At 55.3% G+C, this 16,260-nt stretch overlaps 1 protein-coding gene across 1 annotated transcript in view; it reads right to left on the minus strand.

Moving 5' to 3' along the window:
• The window catches only part of PDE9A (phosphodiesterase 9A), a gene marked incomplete at both ends in the record, with an annotated part of 123,719 nt that overhangs the window by 85,701 nt on the left and 21,758 nt on the right, over positions 1 to 16,260 (minus strand). The window contains 2 exons of the mRNA XM_080696059.1: positions 7,370 to 7,447; positions 8,954 to 9,024. Coding sequence (XP_080552185.1) covers positions 7,370 to 7,447; positions 8,954 to 9,024 — 149 coding nt within the window. The remainder of the gene's footprint in view (positions 1 to 7,369; positions 7,448 to 8,953; positions 9,025 to 16,260) is intronic.

Consider the following 16,260-nt stretch of genomic DNA (forward strand, 5'->3'; position numbering starts at 1 on the left):
CTCAGCCTTCTTCCTCCCCTCCCCTCCTTTCTGGCTCTGCTGAGGTTTCTCCTTCATTATCTGGAGTCCCTCTGGTATCCCTAATACTCCCTAGTTTGGGCATATTAGAGGAAACATATGTCCCTTCTCTTTCTGTGCTCGGCTGATCTCACTTAACATACTGTTCTCCAGGTCTCTCCATCTTCTTGCGAATGACATGATTTTGTTCTTCTTTATAGCTGAGTAGAATTCCATTGTGTGCAATCCCATAGTTTTGCAATCCCCTTCATCTGTTGAAGGAGACCTGGGTTGGTTCTGTATTTTGGCTATTGAGAGTTGCGCTGCTGTGCACATGGGCATGCAGATGTTACTGTAGTTGAGATGCTAATTTTTACCCGCAGTTTGGGGAAATTTAACCCAGACAGCAGGAACACTGGTCTGGAAATCTAACCCAGTACCTCCAGGTGTCACTGGGGCGTGGGCTGGACTGCCACCACTCAGAAAGCAACGGCAACCGGCTCAAGTTCCTACTATGCGGTCCTTCATTTAGGAACCCACGGATAGAGATGAAATGCCAGCGTGTGGGACAGGGTCAGACAGCCTTCCTTCCTTCCTTCCTTCCTTCCTTCCTTCCTTCCTTCCTTCCTTCCTTCCTTCCTTCCCTGTTTTGCTGGGTGCTTACGATATCACAGTGAACAAGACTGAAACGCTTGTGTCCCTGGGCACCGGATTCCACGGCCAGGTTGAGGCTGGCAGCAAGCTTTTGACCAGGAAGACTCGGCACCAGGACCACTCCTGCATCTCTCCAGGGGACGATGACACAGCGCTACACGTGCGTGTAACCCCGAACCCGGGTTCATGCTGAAGCCCTAATCCTGATGTGATGGTGTTGGCAGGTGAGGCACTGGTGGGTGCCTGAGTTTGGATGAGGTCATCAGGGTGGGGACCCTGTCAGTGGACTTTGTGACTTTGGAAGTGTGTAAGGGCCAGAGAGCTCTCCTCCACGAGAGAAGGACAAAGCAGGAAGGATTAGTCTATTCTCCAGGAAGAGGCACTGGCCGTGGAGGCACCCCAGCCTCGGCCTCTAAGAGAGAAACGCCTTTTGCTTAGGCTGCCATGTGTGAATCTCCATTAAAGCAGCCACTCTGTGAGCCTCCTTTAGCCACTAATTTGATGAAGACAAAGTATATCATACTGTTGTGTAGAAAGAATGAGGCCATTTCTGGAGAAGAAAGGGACAGCCCCCTACCCTGTTCACGGTGCCTGGCGGGGCAAGGCCTGAGGGCCAGTGGGATTCCAGCCCTCGCCTCCCCAGCAGCGGCAGCAAATCTACACCTGCAGGGCTCCTTCAAGTCCTGCGCCAGGGCTGTGTTAAAAGCAGGTGAGTCCCTTTCTCTGCCGAGACTGCGTGGGCCCCTTTAGGTCCAGAAAGTGTCATCTGCAGGACCGTGTGAGTGTGAAGAGTGGCCCCGAGTGAGGCCAGGCGGCTCGCTGACAGCCCCGGGATGAGCGAGGGCTGGGCTCTGGCCCGGGGCGCATGCTCTGAGCCACGCGTCAGGCCCCGCCGGGCGGGGAGGTGAGAAGCGGAGGCAGGCCATGTCCTCCCCGTCCTCTCCTTCCTCCTCCTGTGCTCAGCACCTCTGGCTCTCTGCAGAGGGGCAGCGTGGTGGTGGGGGAGCCCAGGGCCCCGCTGGGCAGCAGGAAGGGCCCTCCTCTGCTTCTGCTGAGGGGCTAACAAGGCTTTCTTTTTTTCCTCTCCTCCTTCTTGTCCCTCAGCCTCTAAGATTACTGTGGGAGGTGGCAGGGGGTGGCAAGGGGCATAGAAAAGTGCAGGTGCTGGGCAGGGCGGGATGGTAAACACCCGGACTCTAGTTTGTGGGAGTGAGATCCCGGTAGGAGATCCCGGGACACCCCCTGGCCCTGACGGTCGGCAGAGAGCCTCTGTCGCTGCGGTGAACCTGCCTCCCAGGCCCTTCTGACTGCACCAGTGCTGGACCATGTCTCTGTGGCCGGGCCACCCAGAGGCGGGAGGACCTGAACGGCGATGCGGACACCGTGGAGCACACCAGGAGCTGTGAGCCTTTCTGGCGCTCGGACCAAGGCCCGCCAGGCTGCGTTTCTTGACACTCGAGAGCAGTCCTGGCCCTGGTTCCTCTTGAGTCCTTGGACTCTGAACAGCAGAGATGCCCCCCAGGGCCAGTTGCATCACCTCTGCCACGGGATTAGCTTTCAGCCCGTCTGACCCGCACCTTCGTCCCCCTTCTCCTGGATAATGTTAGAAAAGACTTTCCTCTTTGGAAGGATGAGCTTGCCCTGGACATCTGCTGCCTGTGTCTTTTTTACAGTCTGCCTGGGCTCTAGTCCTCTTTATTTGGTACTAGGGATTGAACCCAGGGGTGTTCTACCTCTGAGCTACACCCCCAGAACTCTTACTTTTTATTCTAAAACAGGATCTCACTAAGTTGCTGAGGCTGGCCGCAAACTTGGGATTCTCAGCCTCCCTCGTACTGGGATTAAAGGCGTGCACCACCACGCCTGGCTCCTTTCTAGTCCTCTTCTAAAGCACGGGGAGGAGGAGGAGGAGGAGGAGGAGGAGGAGGAGGAGGAGGAGGCGGCGGCCTGGAGCCATCGGGAATCTAGGAGGCATTGCACCTGAGCCGTGGGATGGCCACACAGGCCACCCTGCACCTGTGGCCTCTTCATCCAGTGGGGTGTGATTCGTCCCACAGCTTCGGTGGAGAGTGATTCGTCCCATGACTTCTAAAACCAGACGCAAGAGGCGCATTGCTGTCATGCCCTAGACAAGCTGTGTCTTTCTGGCCTGCTCCTCTGTACACTCTGCCCCAGTTCTTCTCACATAATTTTTGTTTGATTGTTTTTGCGGGTCTGGGGATGGAACCCAGGTATATTCTACCTCCAAGTTACACCCCCTGCCCTATTTTTATTCTTTATTTTGAAACAGGGTCTCACTGAGTTGTGGAGGGCCTCACTAAGTAGCTGAGGCTGTGTCTCCGCCTTCCTAATGCTACCACGCCTGGCTGAGAGGGGGCTTAGATGGAAGATTTGGGTTTCAAATGGGGGGCAGGAGGGAGCCCCAGCGTTGAGCTGTAAGAGTACAGTGGGGCACTATCTCTAGCAGGATGGAGGTGGTCGGTCAAGAGATTTCACGCAGAGCTCACCCTGTGGGCGTTAAAGAGGAAGAATCTAGCAGGTGGTCTGCACCAGCCAGCGGGGGAGTCCGCCCACAGGCAGGCGTGCTGCCTGAGCGGGCAGGAAGGTGGCTGTTGTTGGCCAGGAAGAAACAAAGCCTTTCCAGCACCTTCTGAGAAGGGCAGGGCCTGGCCTGCTGGACAGGACTTTCGGTCATGGGAGAGCCGGGCACCTGCCTGTGAGATTTCTCACTAGATCAGGGCTTCTCACCTCGGACTGCCTGCTGGAACTGCCTGAGCAGCTTGGAAAATCTGGATTATTGGGTCAGAGGAGGAGTCTGGGCGCCAAGCAGGGCCTCTTAAAGGACTCCAGGTGGCTGTAACGAGCGCAGGGCTGAAGCCACCGTTGAGCTGACCTAGTTTCCTCTGAGCTGGCAGGGTGTGCGGGCGGATGCGCATCTTTATGACATCGGACAGGGGCATCAGAGCGCAAACAGCAGCTGGTCCCCTCCGTGGAGGCTGGGATGATGGTCAGGCCCCGTGTGGTCCAGTGCAAGGCGGAGCCTCGAGCAGCCACCACGCAGACCTCTGGCACCCCTCTCAACGCACAGCCAGCTTCCCGGCTCTGTCATAGACAGGTAGAGAGGACAACGAGGTGCCTGCTGCACTCAGAGCTGGGGTGGGACAGATGCAGGCAAGGCCTGGGGGGCGGGGAGGGCAGAGGGGAGCGAGGCCAGCCAAGTTCCAGCCGTCTGAGGACAGCCTTTTTTTTTTTTTTTTTTTTTTTTTTTGCAGTACTGGGGACGGAACCCAGGGGCATTCTACTTCCGAGCTATACCCTCAGCCCTAGTATTTATTCTTTATTTTGAAACGGGGTCTCACTGAGTTGCAAAGGGCCTCACTAAGTAGCCGAGGCTGTCGGAGAACCGCGATCCTCCTGTCTCAGCCTCCCAAATTCTGGGATTACAAGCATGTACCACTGTGCCTGGCTCAGAGAAGAGCTGTGTTTAACAGGCCCGAGAGCAGAAGGTAGACCAGGGTCAGGGAGAAGCCGAAGGAGAGGAGGAGTTTCAAACAGAGAGAAGGGTAGCAAGGCCAGAGGAAGTGGGTTCAGAAAAAAACCCCGAGGGTGAGAACAGCAGTGTCCCTGGGAAGTGGGAGTCAGACCCTGAGGCAGGGGACAGGGACGAGGGGGCTGAGCTCGAGGGAGCTTCCCGGCATCCTGACACTGCTGGGTGTGAGACCTGCCAGGCGATCGCCGGTGGGACCCCTGCAGTTAAGGAGAGCACTGGGGACAGGGCTCACCCAGGCAGCTGAATGTCCCTGTGGATGGACAATCCGGGCCAGAGAGCTGCCTGGGTGCAGTGTCCTGTGTCCCCGGGTGTGGAGCAGTGCCCGGGCTCCGCAGGAGGCCGGTATCATCCCATTTCCCCAGCTGCCACCAGCAGAAAGGCCACCAGGCACTGCTCCGTGTCCCTGGGGACAGAATTGGCTCTGGCTGAGAATTGCTGGGACCAAATAAAACCCGGTTAAACCCGAGTGCCTGGCAAATACAGTGTAGACTGCTGTGTCCTGGCAGTGGGGAAGGGGCTCGTCTGCTCTGTCCTCCACTTGGGACACCTGTACTGAGCGCCTACCACGGGCCTCCTCCTTTAGGAGCTGCATGTAAAGCAGGAGCAAGGCCGAGAATGCTCCCTGACAAGGCGACAGCGCCGCGGGGCTGGGAAAATGCCAGAGGGGCGGCTAGATCCTTTCAGGTAAACAGGCCGCTATGGTGACAGCGACAGCCGGGCGCTGCGGGTACTCAGGGAAGGGCATCGTGGGTACTCAGGGAAGGACATTGTGGGTACTCAGGGAAGGGCATCGTGGGTACTCAGGGAAGGACATTGTGGGTACTCAGAGCCCTGCGAGTACTCAGGCAAGGGCACTGTGGGTACTCAGGGTGCTGCGGGTACTCAGTCTCCCGGGGCTGAGTAAGGGCAGCTGAGGGACCACCGATATGCCGGGGCCCAGACCGTGAAGAAGGAGAGCCCGTGAGCCCTGTGTGAGGCAGGCTGGAGGCAGGGAGACCGGAGTCACAGCAGCGACTGCCGCCCAGGAGGCCAGACCTACACTCAGGGGTGTCAAGGAAACGGGAAGAGAGACAGATGGGACGGCATTCAGGAGGGCGCGGGGACCGCCTGGGGAATGGCAAGGCGCTGGCCTGCGCTGCCCACAGCTTTAAACTCTGTTTAGTGAGAGGTCCGACGGCCTGTGTTCTCATACCCACCCGTCTCCGTCCCCATCCACATCCACACGCACCTTATCTCCCTCTCTGCCCCAAGCTCTGCGCCACCCAGCTCCGCTCCTAAACGCACGGCCAGACTTGCGCTGTCTATATCTGCATTCACATCCAGGGAGCCAGCATTCCAGGTAGGGATGTGCATATCCACGTCAGATCTCGGACCACAGCTCATTCTCTCTCTCCATATCCATGCACACCTGCGACTGTATTATCTATTTCCACACCCGCCGTATACCTGTCCACATCCACCGAATCCACCTGCCTCCCTCTGTGTATCAGAAAAGTACTTTGGCATTCCACAAGTACAGAAGGCGCTTGTTCCCGACTCGGAGGCCCGAGGGCTTTTGTCTGGTGTGTCTGATGTACTTCTGGTTAAGGAGGCCCCTGGGGACTCCTTAGGTGGGTAGGCAGGTCAAGGCAAGCGGCTGATGCCTGCGGGTGTGCAAGCCCCCGCAGACAGCCTGTTTTAACCGCGTGCAGGAAAACGCAACGCTGCTCTGTCCAACCAGGGACCAACCTGCGCTGGTGAGAGAACCCCTCCAGGGAGACAGTTTTAGTCCTCAGGGTGTCGGGGTGATGGGCTACTCGCAGACCCTCTTTTAGAGGGAGATTTGGGTCAGGAGGGCTGGGCTGGGCTGCACACGACTCCCCTGGAGTCTACAGGGAGCTGTGTGGAGGGTTAGGATCGGAGGGGAGACTGATGGTCCAGCTGCAGGTGGAAGAGGCCTGGCAGAGACCGTGCGGTGACAGGACCAGCAGCCATGCCCACCGGGACCTTGATGGCCCAGACAGCAGACTTCTGAGGGTTGGAGGGAGGGGAAAGGCTGCAGGGTGCCGGCAGTCAGGTGCGCACACCTTAGGTAGGGCACACCTTCAGGGCTCCAGGTGGAGGTCCCAGCCCACCCCATCAGCGGGATCCAAGTACCTCAATGCTAGATGAGGCAGCACAGGACATCCGAGGGTCGGCCTGGCACGTGCTAAGCCTGGGCTCGGGGCTGGCCACGAGCCCATCAGGTTGGACACCCTAATCACTAGAAAGACAAAAGTCCCCACAATCTCCACCGAGTGCCTTGAGTACCTGATCAGTGAGGAGCAGAGGACCCAGAGAGGGGACCCTGCACCCAACATCTTCCCTTCTCCCCCTGATCTCAAGAGCGCAACTGAAGTTCTGCCGGGCTTAGCTGGGGACTGCAGGTCACCTGGCAAGGTGCCTGCCACTGGCTCCAGGGTCCTGCTCTGTGTCCATCCTGGGCCACACACAGCCGATGCTACAGATTTTCATGGTGTAAAAGAGCTGGCTCCTGTCAAAATTTCTAGGCCTCCTGGTCCCTGCTCCTTCTGCACCCTAGCCTCCTTCTTCCTTCTGTCCAAGGAATGCTTCAGTCGACCCCAAGTGGGTATAAGCTCAATGCACCCCAGGGCTGTGGTTGGCACATCCCTTGCAGCCCCTTTCTTGAGGTTGAGGCAGGGATCCCAGGGCCTGGTGCTTCTGCTTGTGGCCCCGACATATGTGCCTCAGTTTCCCCATCTGCACATGCCTCCTCACAAGGCTTCAGTTCTCAACCCATCCTTCTCCTTCCTCCCTTCTCCCCTGCTTCCATCTCAGCTTAGAATTCAGACTTTCCTGCAGTAGTCAATTTTTGTGTGTGTTATGTGGTACTGGGGATTTAACCCAGGAGCATTCTACCTCCAAGCTCCACCTCAGCCCTATTTTTTTAATCTTTATTTTCAAACAGGGTCTCACTAAATTGCAGAGGGCCTCACTCAGTAGCTGAGGCTGGCCACGAACCACGATCCTCCTGTCTCAGCCTCTCAAGTACCGGGATTACAAGCTTGTGCCACCACGCCCAGCAGTAGGCAATTTTTCAAAAGCCCACAGAACATCCTTCCAGGGCAGGCAAAAGCCTCAGACACACCATGGGCACACCGAACGCACACACGGATGTGAGCTTCTTACCGTTCTGAATTTGCAGGCATGGTGGGGTCGATGGAGACCATAGCGTCATCTGTGGTTAGGAGGGAGATGGTCGTGTTCCTGAAAGACACACCCACATCAGTGATCCCCCAGAGCCTGCACACGGACACTTGAGTCTCAAGGGGGGCGGGAGCCCCGGAGGAACCAAGACTGGAGGACTGGGGGCCAGACGTTCAAGGACACTGAGGACGGCAGGGGTGACAGCTCGTCCCTCCATTTGCAGATAAAACGCAGTGGCCAAGTGCACTGTGTTTTTAAGTGCCTGTGGAATTTTAAATAATTTAAAGTGGGAATTGGAGCAAGTCTAATTTATTGAGTTGAGAGAATGAAAAAAAAAAAAAAAAAACCCAAAACTGGTGAAACAGAAACTGACATGTAGATGAGTCCATGAGCTGATCCTAGGTTTAGCTGACGACTGTGCAGTGCTACTGCTCGAACCTTCATAGTCAGTGCGGTGCTGACACGGGCTGCTCACTCCTCCGAAATGCTAGACACCAGAAATGTTTCAGATTTTGGAATTTTTCAGATTTGGGGACGCTTGTGCATATGTAGTAAGGTATCTTGGGTAGGGGATCCAAGTTTAGACATAAAATGGATTTGTTTCTATATACAAATTTTCTATTTTAGAAAACAAGATTTTATTTGATATTTGAGATAATTTTATACGATATTTTTAGTGAGTCTAGTGTGGTGTGTGTGTGTGTGTTACTGGGGATTGAATCTAGGGGCATTCTATCCCTGAGCTACACCCCCAGCCCTATTTTATTTTTTATTTTTGAAACAGAGTCTAAGTTGCGGAGGGCCTTACAAAGTTGCCAAGGTTGGCCACAGAACTGCGTTCCTCCTGTCTCAGGTGCTAGGATTACAGGCAAGAGCCGCCATGCCCAGCGGAGTTTGCATTTTGACAGTGACCTGTCACATGAAGTCAGGTGTGCAGTTTTCTATGGTGGGGTCACCCGGATGCTCACAATGTTTCAGATTTTAGAAAATTTTGGATTTTAGATTTTTGGATTAGGGATGCTCAACCTGTAATTTAAAAATTAATTTGCTTATTTTAGGTAAAAAATGCTTAGAGAATCCCAAGGACTCTAGAAGGTGGAAAACTGGTCTTCCCACTCGTTTTGAAGTGAGTCTAATGCCAAACGCTGATCTGTGACAAGCCCAAGACAGAAAGGGGCTTAGAATGACTCGGGCTGGGAACCAAACTCGAACACAACCATCCTTCTTCTTCTTTTTTTTGGTGGTGCTGGGGTTCCTGGAAGCCCTTCTACCTCTGGGCTACACTCCCAGACCTATTTTATATTTTTATTTGGAAACAGGGTCTCTTAAGCCAGCGCGGCTGGCTTCGAACCTGCGCGATCCTCCTGTCTCCGCCTCCCAAGCGCGGGGATTACAAGTGTGGGCCACCACGCCCGCCCTGGCTAACCATTCTCCTTTCTCCAAAGCAAATGAATAAGGACTCTGCTGGGGGTGGAGCCTCCCTTCTGCAGGGCCCACTGGAGTAGGCTTCTTTCCCGGGTACCCTGCCCAGGCAGCCGGTACTCCACAGACCCGAGCAGCACTCACCGAGGCAGGCCAGTGGCGATGCAGAACAGGTCCATGATGTCACTGGAGTTGCAGTACTTGCTGAAAACCACCTACAAAACAGAGAGGGCAGCCAGTTACCATGGCGACGTCAGGTTGCTTGCGTTTCCTCTCTGTGCTGACCTGAAGGTTTATTTTAAAAAGGAAAACCATAACCGTGGGCACTGGGATGTCACATGTACATCTTTTCATTTGGTTGATTTATGTGGTCGTGAAAAACTTTTTTCTCTTGTTCAGGGAAAGCGCTATGGAAGCTGGGTTATCCTCTGCCTGGGCACAGCCGCGGTGACCTTGCCGCCGCATGGCACATGTGTGAGCCTCAGTGCTACCTTGTCCCTTGTCTCAGTGAGTCTCCAATTACCTTGCAGGGTTGTGATGTTAAAAAGCACATTTTAGTTCATTAACCTAACAAAGGATTGCCTTTTTAGATCTGGAGTCGGGACTGAGGCTGAGTGACAAAATCAAAGAGAAGGCTCAAAATGGCAGCAAAACAGCGGGGGCGGGGGGGGGGGGGCTGCTGGTGACCCAGGAGACCCAGGAGAACACACGCCACACCCAGGGCCTAGAGCACGGGCCTCACAGCCAGCCTGGGCAGCGGGAGAAAAACCAGCTTTAATCAGCATGTCTCTTCTGGGGTTCAGACGTGAGTTCTGGCCCCAGGAATCCCTCTCAGGGGGGAGGATTTAAAGTACATCAGCCCCCCCCCCTTATTAATGATGTCCTTTCCATAGGGTCAGCTACCTACAGTCAAACAGAGTCTGAAAGTATTAAATAGAAAATCCCAGAAATAAACCATCAGTTTTTAAGTAAATGCTGTTCTGAGAAGTGTGATGGAATCTCGTCCCTCTGTCCAAGGTGTCCACGCTGTATGCACCGCCCGCCCGTTAGGTGCTCAGTGTCTTGTCCATCGGGCTGACTGCGGTGCGTTCAAGTGACCCTCACTTTACGCAGTGCAGCCGTCGCTCTGCTTTATTACGCGTTTATTATGCTGATATCTTTCAGTCCCTCATTTATAAATTAGACTTTATCATAGCTCTGTATACGTGTTCAAGAAAACATTATCGACAACCACCTCCAGGTAGAACTGCAGCTTCCGGCATCTGCTGGGGGTCTTGGGACTTCTCTGCAGACAAGGGGTGACGCACCGGAGAGTCCACGCCAAAGCCCCATTTCATCGTGACGGATGTTTGCCTTCGACATTCCCCTTGCCCACTCCTGCAAATACCCGCTAAGCAGCCCCGTCCCGTTGCTTCTCAGGTGAGGCGCACACCTGAGAAGATGGTTATTTGTCTATGAACATCACATCAATTCTTTTATAGCTAAGATTAGTTTGCTTCTCCTTCACTTAGAGACAGTGAGGTACAGAGAACAGACCCCACCCTGAACTCAGCCTTTCTGTGACTAACCGCGCTGTTCATGTCTGGCCCTTCTGACTCTTCTGTGGGTGACGGGCAGTGAGATCCGGCCGGCGGCGTCTGTCTGCACTGCTGTTAATGGCGCCTGCCCCCTCTGAGGCTGCTGTCCCTGTCAGCCCTGGCCACATCTGGACCGTGACAGTAGCCACCTTCCTGGTCCACTTCTGGGCTCGCCACGTGGCCAGCAGTGTCCTGTCCCAGTCCCTCAGAGCCCAGAGGGGTTGACCTCAAAGCTGCACTACTTCCAGTCACACTTGGCAAAACCTGCACAGCCTCTTGGGGCAGCGGGTCAGCAGCACCTCAGTGGGTGGGGAAACCCGTGAGGAATCTCAGGCTCCCCCAGTGGCCTGGGGGCAGTGGCTTAGGCCTGGGCCCCTCTGCATAGATGCAGCTCCCCTGCAGCAGCAGGGGGCCAGGGTGCAGGACCACTGCCCGGTGGGCACCCCGCCTCCCTGCTTCTTGCTTTGATTCTGGGCAAGCTACATTTTTATGTTCTATGAAATGGACCAAAGAAGGGGTGGCGATTCTCTCCCAGGGGTTCAGCTGGGCTCTGACACTTGTTCTGACATCCCACAACCAGTCAGAGCCTGCGTTTTGTGTTTTCATCTAGGAAGCTCTGAGAGCTGCAGAAAAGGATGGCACTGTGCTCCTCAAATCCCGAACCCCAAGATGCAGGCTCCCAGAAAGGCTCTGGACGCCTCCCCTGGACCACTCAGCAGGCCGGCCAGGAGTTCCAGCACTCCCATAGGTTGATAAACAGTGTCAGGAGACTGCTAGCTCGAGACATGCCGAATTAATCACAGAGGGTTGAGGAAGGGATGGGGAATTGCTTTTGTGTGCGGCATTACTGATGTGGTTTTAATGTTTGAATTTTCTGGTCCTTGAGGATGTCCCCTCTTTTTCTTTTTTTCCTTTTTCCTTTTTTTTTGGAGTACTGGGAATGTAACCCAGGGGCATTCTATCTCTGAGCTACACCCACAGCCTTATTTATTTATTTACTTTTTTGAAACAGGGTCTCACTGAGTCGCAAAGGGCCTCACTAAGTAGGCTGTCCATGAACCATGATCCTCCTGTCTCAGTCTCCCAAATGCTGGGATTATGTGTGTGAACCACCATGCCTGGCCTTCTATTTCTTTTTTTTAAGCTGTTGGTACAGTAATCCTTAAGGATGTGGTAGACTTTTCACAAACTGAAACGAAATCATTTTAAAAGATCTGATTTTTACTGTCACTCTCCTTCCTCCCCAAATTCAGTAACTTTGATAACTAGTCTTTCCTTTCCAGGGCAACAGAGCTCAGTGCAAAGGTCTCGGGAGGCTCCGCCCCTCTCCACGGAGCCTCAGTGCCCCGCTCTGTCTGAGGGCGCAGTTGAGGAGGAGGCTCCTTGGCTCCCGGAGCCGGGGTTTACAAAGCCCTCTTGGGGCTGACCTGGCTCTCAGGGTCCCAGCCATACAGGAGCCTTGGAATATTCTGGAGACTGAGATGAGAGAAATTCACCCAAATTTATAAGGATCGCAGGTGAATGAAAGCAAGAGGTTTTGTTTTTGGGTGTGCTTGGCTTCCTGTCCTTAGCATAGCAACTAATTGGGGCATTTAAAAGTCGAATTTTGAAGTCTTCCAGCCAAGAAGCCCATATGGCACCTGACACTCCTGCACCCTCTGCAGCTGCCAAGCCCCACGCGGCTAGCCGGCCTTGTCTGCGATCCAGAACCATCCTTCTTTGAGACTATTTTTGACAAAAGACAGGAAGGTTGCAAGGAAATTTTAAATAAGCAAGAAAGATTACGTTGAATGTCTGCAGTGGAAAATATCACCGTATGCATGGGTAAATCCATGTCCACGTTCTTTACTCCACAGTCATGGATGGTTCTCTGCTCTCTCTCTCACTGGGGATTGAACCCTGGGGCATTCTACCTCTGACCTATACCCCCATTTTAAAATTGTTATTTTGAAACAGGGTCTCCCTAAATTGCGAAGGAACTAAGTTGGTGAGGCCAGCCTCGAACCTGCGCTCCTCCTGTTTCAACCTCTCAAGTCCTGGGGTTGCAGATGGGCACCACCACATCTGGCTTTCTGATTTCTTTTTTGAACTAGTTGTGATATCCTTTGAGTTCCCTCATTAAAGAGTTAAGTAAGAGCTGGGCGTGGTGGCGCACGCTTGTAATCCCAGCATTCGGGAGGCTGAGACAGGAGGATCGTGGTTCCCAAACAGCTACGTAGTGAGGCCCTCTGCAACTCAGACCCTATTTCAAAATAAAGAATAAAAAATAGGGCTGAGGGTGTAGCTCAAAGGTAGAATGCCCCTGGGTTCCATCCCCAGTACCCCGGGGGAAACAAAGAAAAAGAAAAAGGAGAGAAAGAAAAAAGAGAAAAGGGTTAAAGAAGAGCCGTTGACCTGTGGTCAAGCATCTTCTGTTGAGCATGAGCCTTCAGCAGGGCCAGGTGTGTGGAGCGGAAGGCAGAGGCTCCCGGGCTGAAAGATGGGGTGCTGGGCAGCCTTGCGCTCGGTGTCGGGAGGCACCCAGCCCAGATCGGCCATTATTAACCGTGGGAGCCCAGTCCTGCAGCAGCTTACAGCAAGAGAAGACCCCAGGCGGCCTGGTCAGGAGGGTACGGGCCTGCCTGTCAACATGCAGAAGGAGTTTGTTAATCCTTTGCCCCAAAACGGAGAGTTTAAAGATGGAATGATATTTAAAGGCAAGGCATGGAGATAGCAGGTTTCCTGCCGCATCTAGCCGGGAGGCAGATCGGGGCTGGAGTCCTAAGTAAGCATGGCAAATCAGCCCCAACTCGTTCATGGGCTTGGAGTGGCAGGGCCGTGAATTAAATGAGACCAGAGAAGGCAGAGCGCTGCTCCTGGGCCGGGTATTGATCCCGCTCCGCATCCGGCTGAGACTCGTGAGCGCCCCGCTCTCCCGGAGCCTCGCGTTGACCCCAGGATGCGATTGCTGACGCTCACTGGGTACCGACCACAAGCCAAGCGCCAACACCAGGAAACCAAGGGACCAAGAGATGTACGAGCTCACACAGGACGGCATGAGGGCGGCCAGGCCGTGCCTTGGCATCTCAGACTCCCAGGCGCCTGCCTGTTACGTGGTCTATATTCAAACCTGCCTCCCTCTAGAAACCATGCTGAGCAGAGTGGTAGATTTGGGATTGGAGTTCTGTCCTTGGGCACCATGCGCTGGCTCTTCCTGCAACCCCCCGGGCAAAACTGTAACCTCAAGAGCCTCAGTTTACCATTCTGTTAATGGGCCGACAGCATGGCCGCCACCTGCCTCTCAGGGCAGTGCTGAGCGACCAGCGAAGGACGGAGTTTGAAAAGAATGGCTGGCTGGGTGTGGTGGCGCACGCTTGTAATCCCCGCGCTTGGGAGGCTGAGACAGGAGGATCGCACAGGTTCTAAGCCAGCCTCAGCTACTTACTGAGACCCTGTTTACAAATAAAGTATGAAATAGGTCTGGGAGTATAGCCCGGAGGTAGAAAAGCCCCTGGGTTCCACCCCCAGTACCCCCCCCCCCACACACACACACACAGAGTGGATCACGCTCAGCTTCACTCCACTTGGCCGGGCTGGCTCTGAAGTGCTGCGACGTTGGTGAGACCTCCCGCCATCTCTGCTTAGCCACACACCCGCCATAACCTTTGCCGTGTTTTGTTTCACGCCCAACTTTAAGTGAGCAGGACTCCAGATGCACAACCTGGGGGCTTCCCAGGACTGGAGGAGCCAGACTCAGCTCTGTTCCTGCTGCTGTGGGGGGAGGAGCCACCCTGACCTTGGAAGAAAGGGCACGGCTGGGGGTGGGAGCTCGCTCACTGCATCCCTGCAGCAGGGACTCCTGGGAAGGAAGAGCGTCCTGGTCCTCGCACACACTTGGGCTGCAAAGGACCTTCTGCCCAGGCCCAGGGTTTCTGGGCAGGTCTTGCAGGGTTTCTGTTAGAGCTCTGCACCCCTGACCAGACCCCAGGCTGGTTGCCATGTGACGGACCCTTAAGTTGGCTTGGTGGGGGACCATTCTGAAGTGTCCCCTGGGCCTCTTTGTAAAGGGGACTTAGGAGCAAGACCCAGAGGGCTGCCTCTGCAGCACCTCTCGTGACACAGGGACTCTCCACCAAGCGGTGTCTGGACACATTCCTAGACCCTGCACAGGCAGCCCTGGCTTCTGATGCCCCCGCCCCATCCCCCGTGGCGATGGCACTGGGGTAGGGGCCTCACCAACCACACTTCCTCATTGTGCTGGGGTTGAACCCGGGGGGTGTCCCGCCTCCCAGCTACACCTGCAGCCCTTTTTACTTTGAAACGAGGTCTCCATAAGATAATTGTTTGGGGCCTCGCTGCATTGTCAAGGTTGCTCTCAAACTCACCATCCTCCGGTGTCAGCCTCCCAAGTCCTGGGATTACAGGCGTCCACCACCACGCCTGGCTTCCGAGAACTTTTAAGAGTTGGAGCCAGTGGCGACTGAATGTGAGCTCAGGGTCATGGGAGCCCTCGGTGGGCTGCTCCCATGGGGCTGCCAGGTAAGGGGCCGCCCCAGAGGCAGAGAAGGGAGGGAGATGCTGAGTACTCTGAAGGCTGCAGGAGGGGGAGGGAGAGAGCTGGCAGCCATGCCAGGGCTTCCTGACCCCTGACTTCTTCTGGGTACCGGAGATAGCCTTCAGCCATTCCCCGCTGGGCCCCCTCCCCAAATACAAACTCATTCCTCCTGGAACCGACACTCAAAGTTCTGCTTTTGCAGTTAAAAGTGTCTCAACCTGTACACCTGCCCCAGGGCAGGAATTTGAGGAGCAGAGGCAAGAGGGACCACACACATGTCCAGGTGGCCTCTGGGCCAGAGACAGGACCGAATGTCCAGTTCCCGAAGCTGGAGGGACCCCGTTGGGATCTGAGTCTGAATGCCTCTTCTGGGGGATGTGATTATATCCGCAAAGTGCCAAGTGGTTTGGGGTTCCCTTCCTCTCCTGCACACCCCATTCAAAGACTGAGCAAGGGGGCGCAGTGGCGGCCCCTCAAGTTCCCTCCGGGAGCTCCCCCTGTGCCATCTGCGCTGAGAGGCGGGGCCTGGTCCACACAAGCAGGTTTCCTGTACGCAACTCAGTCAAGGAGGATTCCATCCTGGCAGCTCTGCTCCTGGAGCAGGCAGTGCTGTAAGGTGGGTCATCTTGTAAAGCAGAGCGCTCAGAACAAAAGGTTTTCCAAGTTCCCGGGAGGGCATCCCCCGGGCCTCCCACCCTGTGAACGTGGCTGTGGGTTTAGCACAGGACACAGTGAGAGCCTGGAGGGCGCCGTGACAGGAGAGGTTGTGAATGAGCGGTAGAGGCTGCGGGAGATGGGCCGAGTCTGGACGGTGTGCGCCTGGGGTGGGCATCCCCTCCTGGGAGGGGCTGAGTCTGGACGGTGTGCGCCTGGGGTGGGCATCCTCTCCTGGGAGGTTCTTCCACCCGCAGAGGGGCCCTGGAAAGGGACCAGGACTCGCCCTGGTGTTTGCACGACATGCAGGGCCAGACCTCCCTCCTGACCTGGGGCTCTGAGGTCATGGGTGACCCTAGCTCTCCCAGGTCACCTCTCTGGGTTTTTAGGAATCTAAAGGGTTAACATTTAGCCCAAAGACCTCGTTTCCCAACTTGGAGGGTCCTGGCTGGTGAGGTTCCTCTGGCACAAGCCTTCAGCCCACCAACAGGCTCAAGAGCAGGGACAGGATGGTGACTGCCCCGGGCTGTGAGCGGCATGGGTCAGGTCCCACACCTGGCACTTGTGAGGCAGGGGCTGGTGTACCCCCATCCTCCAGCGCCCCCAGACCCCCTCCCAGCCGCCGTCTGCGTCCTGCTCTGTGGTGGCCCTGGCAGACACACGGGCGCTTTGTGTCTCGCTCTGGG

Source organism: Muscardinus avellanarius, assembly GCF_963383645.1.
Source record: "Muscardinus avellanarius genome assembly, chromosome: 5".
NCBI classification, from domain to species: domain Eukaryota; kingdom Metazoa; phylum Chordata; class Mammalia; order Rodentia; family Gliridae; genus Muscardinus; species Muscardinus avellanarius.